Below are 12,837 nucleotides of genomic sequence, written 5' to 3' on the forward strand. Positions count from 1 at the left end.
TTTTATTTTTAAAAAAATTATTACAACTTTTCCAAACTTTAAAATAAAACATAAAAATTAATTTAGTTTTTTCAAATCTCAAAATAAAAATTATATTCTAACAATATTTTAACCTTATAATATTCTTATTTAACTTTTATCTCTTATTTTCCAAAACTCCATAAAATATCTTAACCTAAATCATTTCACTACTATTCACTAACTATTTCATTATTATTTATAAATCATCTCATTTTATTTTATTATTTACAGATCATCTCATTTCATCTGACTTTTCAAACTGGACCTAAAATATTTGGTGGGTTATAATTTGCTTGCAATAATATATATATACTTGATTGGTTATGAGTGTTTGGACCCTTAAAAAAATAAAAGAAAAGCAAAACATCAGGAAAAAAAAAAGTAATTAATCATTTAATAGAAAATTATAAATTGAATTAACCCTAAAAAAGCACATACAGCCTGATAATATAATGTTCAAAGACTCAAAAAACATAGCCAATTAATAATAGTAACTTCTCGTAGTTCTTTTTCCATTTCACTAGAAAAAATGAACAAAAATACTCAAAATTCATTTGATTATCGTTGTTACGCCATGTACCGATGGATCAATATCTTTCAAAGTTCTTATCGATTTTTAATACTTAAAAATATTAGTATTGATTATGTCGAAGTATGTTAAAAAATTAGCTAAAAGTATATATTTTTTATAAATTCAAAACCATTTAAGTTATAACTATAATGTCACGTTGGATTAATCAAAATAATAATATAATATTAAATTTTTAATAATAATATTTTTATATTTTTAACTACACTAACTATATTTTAATTAATAATTTAATTTTTACTTAAATTATTGTGAAAAATGCGGATATGATATTTTGAAATAAATATTAATTTTGAATATATCACTTTTGAATATGAAAAACATGAAAAAAGTTATCGAATAGTTGGGTAATGATATTTTGAAATAAAATATTACTTTTGAAAATGAACAATGCATTTCAAAATTTGAAGAAGGTTTTGAAAATATGGTCATTCTAAAGCTACTGCTGGGCTCTCCCTAGATTTTAAAAAAAAAAAATCTTTTTTATATTATTTTTTAATGTTTTTAAATATTTAAAAAATAAAAAAATTATAATAATATTAAACAACTTTTTCTTAATTACTAAGAAAGAAAAAGAAAAAAAATTAAGAGCGACAACTCTCAACGGGATCCCTCATTTTATTATTGAAAATAATATAACTCATTTGGCTAAGCTAATACCAGTGTCCTAAATATGAAAAAATGATAATCACCAGCATATATAATGTACCAAATTATTTGGACAATATTTATTGAGATAAATAATTAGAAAAAAATAACTTACCATCAATAAAATAAACAAATTGTAATGTTGGACATATTTTAAGTAATTTAGTTTTTGAGTTATCGAACAGAATTAAGACAATTTAATATATATTTTTATATTTAAAACAGTAAAAACCTAAGTTTCAACCCAAAAAAAATCGATAAAATAGAAATTAATTATAAAAATTATTTGACTGATCACATCAAATATATACATATAATTTTAAGATTTTCCATAATTTTCTTTATATTTTAAAAGAATTGAATAAAGTGAGAAGCGAATCCTTGGGATCGATTTCTCGTGAGATCCAACGAATCCAGAATATAAAACTATAAAACAAATTAAAAAAAAAAAAAAAAAAAATCTCAAAAAGTATATGAAAAAAATCGGCTCGAGCCGAGCCGAGCCAATCCGAGAATGCCGGAATGGCTGTCAATTTTCTCTCTAGGGTTTCGCGGGATCACACTAATATTTCTTATTTGGGTATCTTTTGATTCGTTTCACAATTTAATTCCGCGGTAATCCGAATTCTCAGCACCTCTGTCTGTTCTTTTCTTTTATTGCCTTTTATGTTTTGGATATTTTTGCTTTGGAGCTTTTAAAATTTGCTTCTTGGTGGAAAATATGAAATCAAGGCATTCTAAGGAGTTACATGTATTGTTATTGTGATGAACTCAAGGTAATCTTATCTCGGGAAAAAAAAAAAAAAAAAAAAGAACTCTAGGCATTCCATGGAAATGGAGGCTTAGTATCTTTGCTAATTAATGGAAACTGAAGAAGTAATAGGAAGAATATTACATTGAGTTTTGTTTTCTTTGTGATGAAATTAGGAGGTTCTTTTTCTATGGTTTTTCTTGGGGTTAAAATATTGCTTCTTTTAATGCGTGTCATTCTATGCTTTTGTAGAATTTCATTATGGAAAATTTATTTTGTACTAAATGTTAATGCCTGGTTTTTGGTTAATTGTGTTTGAACAATGCAGCTTGCTTGCTATTGAGTATTGCAGCATTTGGGGAAAAATGGTTGTAGGTCTGGGATGAGATTCGATTATATGCATGCTGTTATGTAGAAGGATGGAATCTGGTAGTTTGAGATAGCCACTGGACCTGCAGCCAAGGAAATGGATTCGGCAAGGAGTTGGTTTCAAAAGTTTCAACCACGGGACAAGTCACGGAGTTCAATCAGGAAGAAGGAGTCTAATGGTGAAGGGAAGGGGGATTCGGATGCACAGGGTGATGAACAAGCACTTTCCAATGTCACAAAGCAGAAGGTTGCGGCTGCAAAGCAGTATATTGAAAACCATTACAAGGAGCAAATGAAGAACCTGCAGGAGAGGAAGGAGAGGTATGGTTCATTTTCCCTTTTAAATACATAGTCCAGACGTTTTTTTTGCTTTTGGATATTGTATCACTTTGGTGCCTATTAAACTTCAAAAAAACAAAACTTCAAAATTATCTACATAACTTGTCGGCGACCCATGCAATCTGCGAGAATAATTAAAGTATATAATTAAGAGGCAAGGAAGCCAAATGAGTAAATAATGATTAGTCCATAGCTACAATAAAATGAAATGTCTTTTTTTTTTTTCTCCTTACTGGAAAAGTAAATAATAGAACGTTATAAGAATAGTTGGAAAGTCAAAGAGACAAATAATGGAAAATCAATAATCACTATAAGTTGAAAAGTCTTTTTTTCTTCTCTATCCTTTTTTTAATCTTAATTTCAAAAAACCGAGTAAATATATTGCAGTAATAAAGACAGTATAATCAATAATGAAGTGTCATTTTAGAATAAGTTAATAAAATAAAATGAAAAATAAAATAAAGTAGTGAGATGGCTCAATAGAATAAAAGTGAATGCTTAAAAAATTATATAGGTAATAGATTACAGCGAATTGCATGTTTCCACGGCCATTTTTTTTTTCTTTTATTAGTTTTTTCTGTTTTTCTTAGGAAAAAAAGTGTTTCTGTTTCTTTCATTAATTGGGACAAGGGTTAATCAGTTTCTAGTTTTACTCCAATGTTCTATGTCCTAGAAAACATTATTACTTGAGGATTAGTCTCACTATTATCAGATGGTAATTCTATTGATTCCCCAGCCGCTATTGGGGTTATATACTATCTTTTGAAGCATAGTGATGCTACAAGAAGATGTATAATTTCCTTCCCAGAAGTAAAGGTAAGCCAAGGTTATATATGAGAAATGATTTGTGCAGTCGGCAAATGCAGTCAGCGTGCAGTTGCTTTGAAAAAAATGAATTAATATGGGACCTATATGAAAAAAAAATTTTTTTTTTTTTTATTCATTCTGTACAACCATGAAAAAAAAATATTTTTATAATTTTTTTGTATTTATTCCGTACAGCCGACTGCATTTGCCGACTGCATCTAGCAAAGCCCGGTAGAGATAAGTCAACTATTAGTAGTTCTTATATTCTTGGTGGCAGCACCCTTTTTCTTCTTCCTCCTTAAGTCATATTCTAGCAGATGCAGGTGTGAAGCGTTGGATGCAGTTTAGTGTTAAGTATAGTGATTTGTAACTCTTCAAAGACAGTGCTAGCCACTAGATGTTTATATTCTAAAAAGGCTAGTCAGGATTACAGTTAGAGCTCCTAAGAATCATTGTAAAGTCTAGTATCACCCATTATAGAATCAATATGGGATTTAGCACGGCATTACAACCTCCTCCGCTCAAGGCCAATGACTGAACATCCCTGCACCACATAATGTTACTACATTGGTGATACCTTTTGTAAGAACCCAATGAATGTTCTAGCCACATTTATGTTTATACACCAAAAGTTATAGTCAAAGTTATAATTGGAGCTCATTGGAACTATTATAAAAGAATTTCTTTTCGCGTTACGTGGGCTTCATTCACTACCCTCCCATAGATGTAGGATGTTAAAATCTCCCCCTATTTAGGTCCTTGATCTTTTTGTTAGGCCATTTCATTTTAACATGACTCAAGTCTCACATTTTTGGTTGAGGATGGCTCTAATACCCACCGTGTTGACCCAAAGAACTGCACTAGCTATACCCATGCTTATACTCCAAAAGTTTAGTCAATATTACCATTAGAATTTTTAGAATCATTATGAAGTCCAATCCCACCTAGTAAAGAACCAACATGGGACTTGATACTCTTACACCTTTATGTTAAATCATCCATCCATGATCCTGCGTGAGACTTAGGGGGTGTTATACAAGTGGTTTTGTTCTCTATTCTTTTATTGCTGTATTATTTTCATTTGCACAGTGTGTATTTTTAATGAAGTATTACAGAGTGAAATTTTCACTTAATCTCTGGTTAATAAACTTAAAAGGGGACTTACCAAGAAGAATCTTTTCCTGAATGGAACTAGAGAATTGAAACTCTGATACTTGGGAGAAAAAAGATTTCTAATTTTACTTTCATTGAACAGGCGAATTATACTGGAAAAGAAGTTGGCTGATGCCGATGTCTCCGAGGAAGATCAAAACAATCTTCTTAAATTTTTGGAGAAGAAGGAAACTGAGTACATGCGCCTTCAAAGGCATAAAATGGGTGCTGATGATTTTGAGCTGCTAACAATGATAGGAAAGGGTGCATTTGGAGAGGTATTTAGTTTCTTAATGTACTATACATGATCTGGCTCACCAGCTTTTCATTGTTATTAAAGAAAAAAACTATCTATTTTTTTTATTGATAACTGCATCATGTACAAAAGATATAGCATGCCTTGTTGTTTTCTTTCAAGTATTGGAGCTCTTTCCATCTTCATGGACTTTGTGATTGTGCATCTCTCTCTTTCTCCATGCATATGTTGTGGTATTAGCAGGGCCTTTGGTTCTTTTTGTTCCCTTCTTCCTCTTGCTTGTGGGAGTGTTGCCACTGGGAAGTTATTGGCATAGTTCATCTTGTGGTAACTTTCACTGGTCAAGGTGTTCTAATTCTTATAACAAGGTTCACTTATATAGAAGCATAATCCCTATAAAGACTAACTACTATTTGGAAAGGACAAGGATTTCTAATTACTAAACAAGACTAATGTCCAACTAATAAAAGGAAACCTAACAGGAATAAAAATAAGCTAGACTTATAACCAAACCCCCAACGATCTCGACTCGAAACAACCTAGATCTGAAATTTACGAAAATGCATCTCTTGTGAAATTGCAGAACTTAGGTGTCATTGTCTGGACTGGAAGAGATGTGGATGATGTTGACTATCTCTTTTTTCTTTCGCTCCTCTTTCATTTTCCTCTAGAACTTTATATTGGTATTTGCTAATAAGCTGCGAGTTTGTAAATCAGGTAGTGTAAAATTTGCTTTCCTGCTGCAGGTTAGAGTTTGCCGGGAGAAGGCAACTGGTCATGTATATGCTATGAAAAAACTTAAGAAATCAGAAATGCTTCGAAGAGGCCAGGTATGCATTTATCTGTCCTGCCAGATGCTATCACTATGGTACATGCATGCTAAATCGACTACCAATTGGCTTCTCGTCCTTTTAGGTTGAGCATGTCAGGGCTGAAAGGAATCTGCTTGCAGAGGTTGATAGCAACTGCATTGTCAAACTCTACTGTTCTTTTCAAGATGATGAGTTTCTATATCTGATTATGGAGTATCTACCTGGGGGAGATATGATGACTTTACTCATGAGAAAGGACACCTTGACTGAAGACGAAGCCAGATTTTATGTGGCGGAAACAGTTCTGGCAATTGAATCAATCCATAAACACAATTACATCCATAGGTTTGTGCACTTAATGCCTTGTGTTTGCATGCAATTTGAAATGGATCAGCAGATTTTGTTTTGTTGGACAGCAAACATAAATTAAGCTTTTTCATGTCACATAGATTAAGCCTGTTAGTGAAATACCTTTACAGGGATATCAAGCCCGACAACTTGCTTCTTGATAAATATGGGCACTTGAGACTGTCAGATTTTGGACTATGTAAACCATTAGACTGCAGTACACTCCAAGAGCAGGACTTCTCAATCGGGAACAGCCATAATGAGGCTGCACAGAATGAAGAACGCTCTCTAGCTCCAAAACGCACACAACAAGAGCAAGTACAGCATTGGCAAAAGAACAGAAGAACGCTTGTAAGTTTTCTTTTTTCCTCTTTAACCCCCTCCTTTTCTTTTCTTTTTCCTGTTTTGTTTCCAAATAATGGCATGTTACCATAAATGGGCACGATTTCACTACTTGCCAATTGTTTGGTGCCAATTAGCTCTAGATCATACTGGACTTCCCCTATAAGATTGGGATAATGAGCTGACCTGGGATGGGGGTGAGGTTGTGGGCTCAAAATCCATTTTTTGTGTGTGTTTGTGTGCATCTATTTTCACATGTTTTTGGGGCACAATTTTGTGTTGACTGTCTCACTGTCAGAGGTTTTATTATTTCTTAGTAACTGTTGGAATTTGCCACTGCAGGCTTATTCTACTGTTGGTACACCCGACTATATTGCTCCAGAAGTTTTGTTGAAGAAGGGATATGGGTTGGAATGTGATTGGTAAGTATCGTGCATGTTCTGTAATGGGTGTTCGGATGTCTTATGAAGATTAATGAATTCAATATTACAGGTCAAAATGGGTCTTGTTTACCCTGGAACTTGTGGTGTGTTTGGGTGTTGAGATACTCTCAACACTTCTCAACATACTTCACTACTATTCATTACTTTATTATTACTTTTCACCTACTTTTTACTACTATTCATTACTTTTTACTACTATGCAATATTCTATTATTACTTTTTACATACTCTTTTACTACTATTCATTACTTTTTCACTATTTTTTGGGATTATGTGGACCCCAAAAATGCCAGTAGAGTCTGTTTGCATGTTGCTGGTAAATTTTTCAAAATTTTGTGACTTGGCTGGTATTCACAATTCTTTATATCTTTTAGGCTATGATCACCAAGTTAATGGAGATTGGTCATGTATTACTCAATGTCTAGAGATGCCAAAAATTTTATATCAATGCCAAAAATTAGTGTTATTGCTATGCAGGTGGTCCCTTGGGGCTATTATGTATGAAATGCTCGTGGGGTACCCGCCTTTTTATTCTGATGATCCCATGTCAACGTGTAGAAAGGTACTTCTCTTTCATAGATGTTTCAATCCTCCTAGTTTGAAAGATAAAAAGAATGGAGTTTGTATAGAAACTTTACGTGACATTTGGTCAATTTTATATAATTTTCTTTCTTCACTGAGATTCTTGCAACAATCTTGCCTCGCTGCATTTTAATACATTCAAGTTAGCACACAATCCAAAATTTCACACTCTTTGAACCCTTTGGGTTTCTATCAAGTAAACTGGTCTGTAGATTGCTTTCACTCTTTAATGTAGTGTGGTTAATCCTCTAATATGCCTACCTAGTTAGGGCATTAGATTTTGTAATTGGCCTTGCCATTCTTTGTTCAATAAAACTTGTTTATTTATCCAAAAAAAAAATGTTAATTGCTTGATTAAAGAGGCTTAATTAATTGCTTGATTAATTCAAGCATACTATGCAAAAGATTTAATAATCCTGAATTTTTTGCAGTGCCAATGAGCCATAGTTGAGTCAGCGAAATTTCTCCTAAAATCAACCCTTTATTCTGAAGAAGTGAATTTGTATTCAATGGGGTGCATTTGTATATTTTGCAATAGATTTATGATGCAAAGAAATTAATTTGATTCCTTCTCCATGAGAATGACTCCTCATACTATAGATCCTTTTCCTTCTTAATGGTTATTGATTCTGCATGCAATTAGTAATGTTTCATCTCATATAACCCACATACATGCAGAGAAGTATTGACGTGTCATAAATTTTTGTTTAATGTCATGTGGAAACAACTTCTCTCCCTCCCACCAAAAAAAGTAAAAATAAATATTGTATTGGAAGCAGAAATTGCCTTGATGTCTCCATTCTTCCCTGTTTTTTGTAGATAGTAAATTGGAGAACTCATTTGAAGTTTCCTGACGAAGCAAAGCTATCTCCAGAGGCAAAAGATCTTATCAGTAAACTCCTGTGTAATGTAAGCCAGAGGTTAGGATCAAAAGGCGCCAGTGAAATAAAGGTATTGTATAGTGTGCCCTTTTTTGAATTCTTGGATTTGTTCCATAAGCTAGAATAGGAATTATCTCCTTGCTGTTTCCTCTCTTCAGGCTCATCTGTGGTTTGAAGGTACTGATTGGGAGAAGATATATCACTTGGAAGCTGCATTCATTCCTGAGGTCAATGATGAGTTGGACACTCAAAATTTTGAAAAGTTTGAGGAGGTATCGGTGTTTTTCGATTTATTCTTAATTTGAAGGAGCTACTTACGTATGGGCTTCTTGTTGCTTATTCTTTTTCAGTCAGATAACCAGAATCAGACTTCATCCAAAGCTGGTCCGTGGAGAAAGGTAATTCTTTGAGTATTAAATGCTGCTTCAGGGGTTTGTCATTCACTGATTCATTGCTTGGTGCAAGCAGAAGCACTGCCTATTGGTTTGGTCTTGTTGCCTTGGTGATTTGGCAAAAATGCATACAATCATGTTGCAGGATCAATCAAGTGAATAGTTTTGTGTTCTTGGTACTATAACATGCTGTCCACTAGTACCTTTGCAGTTGCTCTATCAAGGAACAGTTTGAGTTCTCAGGCTATTCTGGCTAGGTTTACTAAGGATGTTTGTCGTTTGTTTTTATGAATGTTATGTGCATGAATTTAAGTTAAGTTTGGCAAGATCGGGAAATTAGGAAATGATAAGAGGCACATAATTAGAAAATTATTGTCAAACTTTTATTGTTGTTGTTAATAAGTATGAACTTTCTTTGTCCGCTGCTACTTAAACAAAAAAGAAAAAAATAATTCTAGTCCTAATTTTATTCTGCTTTCTCCTATAGCTTTGATGTGTATGGAAGTGTATTTTTGGCAAATTTTGCCCTGTAAATGACCAGTCTATTGTAAAGGCAAGGAAGTTCTTTCCTTGCAGGGATGGAACTACATTAGCCTGAAGCCCCTCCAAAATTTTTTAAAAACACACCAAAAAAAATAATAATAATAATGGTGTTTATATGAGAAAAAATTTATAAAAATTAATTTTGCCCCCCCACCCCTCTTAAAACACACAAAAAAAGAAAGAAAAAGATTTTCTTAATTTTTCCCCCACAACTTCACTTTTTTGGGTCCGCCCTGTTCCCCTTTCCTGATTGCAGCCTGTATGGCTTTGGGCAATTGCTTCGTAGGCTGATGATATACAAAGTGGGCCATCTTGATTATTTTTATTTGGTATATGATCATAATAAGATTTTAAGTTAGAATAATCATATTTGTTATGATTTTTATTTCTAGTTCCCTTTTTATTCTCATTGTTATCCTTTCTTTGCAGATGCTCTCATCTAAGGACCTCAACTTTGTGGGTTACACGTATAAGAACTTTGAAATTGTCAATGACTATCAAGTTCCTGGGATAGGTATATCCTTCTCTCTATTTTATCCATGTTAAGTAGGCTTGGTACAGGTGTCAGTTCTGACTAGCTGTGTAATGTTTTGTTTGTCTGAGCAATAACATAGGGTAGGGGTTGTCAATGTGAAGTTGTAAATGTCTCTTTCTCTATTGAAAATGCTATCTTGGATGGGTATGTTTTGGTTGTTACTGTTATTACAGTACGCTATGTGGTTTTTTGTGTGAATAGACTGTTTTTTTCTTCAAATTGACAAGCTGGGATTAATAAATATGGTCTTGTTCCTTTAATTTCAAATCCCCTTGAACTTGGGCGCTATTGCCTACTCTTGTGATCAATAAAAATTTGTTTACCAATAAAAAAAAATTCAAATCCCCTTGAACTTGTAGCTTGTCTTTTCTGAGCTGCACTCATCTTGCCCATAAAAAAATAAAACAAGAAATATGGTCATTTGGTAGTGCTGCTTCTCTTTACTTGTTATTTTGTTAGGAAATTACCTTTTTCTGTAGCTGATATTTTTTTTTTCCTTCCTTTAGCTGAGTTGAAGAAGAAAATCAGCAAAGGGAGACCATCTATTAAGTCACTTTTTGGTAGGCTAAAACCCCTTTATACTCCATGAATTTATAACTCTTTTTTAGTAATCATCTTTATAGGTGTCCATTTTGTATGTATACCTGACTTGCATTTATCTTTTGGCAAGAGTATTATTTTGGGTTTTCTCACATCTTCGTATTAAAAACAGAGGGCGAGTCTGAAACATCAGAAGCATCTGAAAATTCTGATACATCTGCAAATAGTCAACCTGTATCGGGGAGCTTTCTGAACCTCTTGCCTCCCCAACTGGTGGTATCTCAAAGCCAGAAAGAATCCCCCTAACCCAATTGGTTTCTAATTGCGGTGAGACGGACAGGGGACTCCAAAGCATAAGTCAACGCATTTTGACTTCCAAAATAATCAGGTGTAATTTCCAGATTGTGCGTTTGAAGTCAAGCGCGGATGTATCAAAATGAAATTGTTTTGAGGTTGGTTTGAAAACTCAAGCTTTAAAGGGTGAAGGAAGGTTCTGGTTTTAAACCAGCAGATCAGCTTTGAACCGCCCGGATAAGATTCCTGTAAGCTTTTCTGTTACCAAAGATATAGCAAAATTGGGAAGTAAATACTAACTCATCAGCTACTGACATGTATTTTGCATTTTCCTTTCTTCAATCTACAAAATGTTGTACAAAGACACTGCAACTCCTTACAATGTATATTATGTTTTTTTATTCAATTAAATGATAAAAGATGAGTAGTGTTACATGTACTTACACTTTTACTTACAAGTTTAAGACTCGTTTGATTAGTTTTCTTTTAAATTTTAAATTTCATGATTTTCAACATATCAATAACTGAGATATAGAGAAGTAAGTTTTTTGTAAGTTTTTCTTTATGCAAACACTGCACTTCACTCAATGGGAGTAGGAAGAAAGACTACCAAAGAGTGTGTTAACTTGCTTGAATCTCTCTTGTCATGAAGTTTCTTCATTTCCAATTTCTTCCTGCATTTTCTGAAATACTTGAATCGCTATTATATGTCGGAAAGTGCAGAGGATACATGCTCTAGTCATTCACAAGGTGATTTTATTTATGTTGTTGATAATATTTGAAATCTAGAAACCTATTTCTAATCCAATTCACCCTGCATGAAATGGCTAAACAAAATACTACAATAACACCTATGTATATAAACAGCCAAATAAAACATAGCATGATTCCAAAGAAGTTCTCCTTAGGCCATGGCTTGACTAATCACCATGGTGTGGCTGTAATACATATGTGTGTCATTTCTCAATACATCATGCCCATTGAGCATCTGCATCATTAACATGCAAAATGATTACATTGTTAGTAGTAACTCCTTTTTTTTTTTTTTTCTGCAACTTTTTTTATTTGCATAATTTTTCATAAAAAGGAAATAAACTTCAAGACTTCCCCATATCCGACTCTTGCTTAAAAAAAAAGCCCACTGAATTTGAAACCCTTGGGACCTTTATTGGATTTTTGGAAAATTAGAGAACAAAAGTTAAATAAAATTATTATAAAATTATAAAATTATTTTAATATAATTTTTGTTTGGAATTTTGAAAAAATTGTAAGGATTATGTAATGATTATATGAAAAAATTGAAGATTTGAAATTAAAATTGTTTTATATTTGAATGATGTTTGGAAATGAAATATCTAAAAATACTTTAAAACAATTGTGTTGCCAAATAGACCCTAAATCTATGGGAATTTTAGTGCATGATAAGGCTGGTGCTTAATTAACTAAACATATACATTGGGACATGAAAAGAAATATATGCCATGAAAGCAACTCACCAAATAGAGTGGCATTTAACCTGATTTTAACTTAAAAGTGAGCAAACATTTGATTCAATCAATCCTTTGGATTTTAGCTGACAAGTTTCCTTGCAATAATGTGGCCCGTTTGGATATTTAAAATATCTTGATATATTTGTGAATAATAATGAAATAATTGAATAAAGTTGCTTTATTGAGTTTTGGAAAATGTGAGATAAAAAGGTTGAAAAAATATATTATAAATTTAAATTTTTGTTTGAATATAATCTTTATTTTGAAATTTAAAAAAGTGGTATTATTTTTTGTAGTTTGTTTGGGAGTTTGAAAAATTTGTAATGATTAGATGAAAAAATTAGATAACTCTTATGCGCTGCTCTTGTATATGACCAGTGTACTTGGACTTTTACCTATTCTTATGATTAATAAATTTTATTTACTGATAAAAAAATTTTAAAATTTAAAATTTAAAATCAAAAAGTATTTTATGTTTGAGTGATATATAAGAATGAAATATCTAAAAATATTTGAGAACAATTGTGTTACTAAACATACCCTAATATTCTATAGTCTTAAACTCGTCCTTATTTTTTAACTATTAGGAGGTCACGTGCCTAGCTCCCCCTATAAAGATTATTTGAAATTTGAAGAAAACTAAAACAAGAGATGATGTTTTCAAAACATTATAGGTAATGGCAAGTACTCGCACCTTGGAGTG

General features: G+C 32.4%; 1 protein-coding gene across 4 annotated transcripts; it reads left to right on the plus strand.

The window, feature by feature from the left end:
- Nucleotides 1–1,715: 1,715 nt before the first annotated feature.
- Nucleotides 1,716–11,083, plus strand: LOC122306052 (serine/threonine-protein kinase 38-like). Of its 4 annotated transcripts, none has more exons than XM_043118392.1 (14): nucleotides 1,716–1,873; nucleotides 2,338–2,699; nucleotides 4,780–4,954; nucleotides 5,679–5,762; nucleotides 5,848–6,089; nucleotides 6,224–6,443; nucleotides 6,777–6,856; nucleotides 7,355–7,439; nucleotides 8,279–8,410; nucleotides 8,499–8,612; nucleotides 8,691–8,738; nucleotides 9,705–9,789; nucleotides 10,317–10,370; nucleotides 10,523–11,083. In XM_043118392.1, the coding sequence occupies exons 2-14, from the start codon at nucleotides 2,476–2,478 to the stop codon at nucleotides 10,654–10,656; spliced, it is 1,677 nt and encodes a 558-aa protein (XP_042974326.1). In that variant the 5' UTR covers nucleotides 1,716–1,873; nucleotides 2,338–2,475; the 3' UTR covers nucleotides 10,657–11,083. The 4 variants fall into 4 exon arrangements, with proteins under 4 accessions (XP_042974326.1, XP_042974329.1, XP_042974328.1 ...); XM_043118395.1 differs by having other exon boundaries at nucleotides 8,499–8,567; XM_043118394.1 differs by lacking the exon at nucleotides 1,716–1,873 and adding an exon at nucleotides 1,878–1,897.
- Nucleotides 11,084–12,837: the final 1,754 nt, after the last annotated feature.

Source organism: Carya illinoinensis, chromosome 4 (assembly GCF_018687715.1).
Source record: "Carya illinoinensis cultivar Pawnee chromosome 4, C.illinoinensisPawnee_v1, whole genome shotgun sequence".
In the NCBI taxonomy this organism is placed as follows: Eukaryota; Viridiplantae; Streptophyta; class Magnoliopsida; order Fagales; family Juglandaceae; genus Carya; species Carya illinoinensis.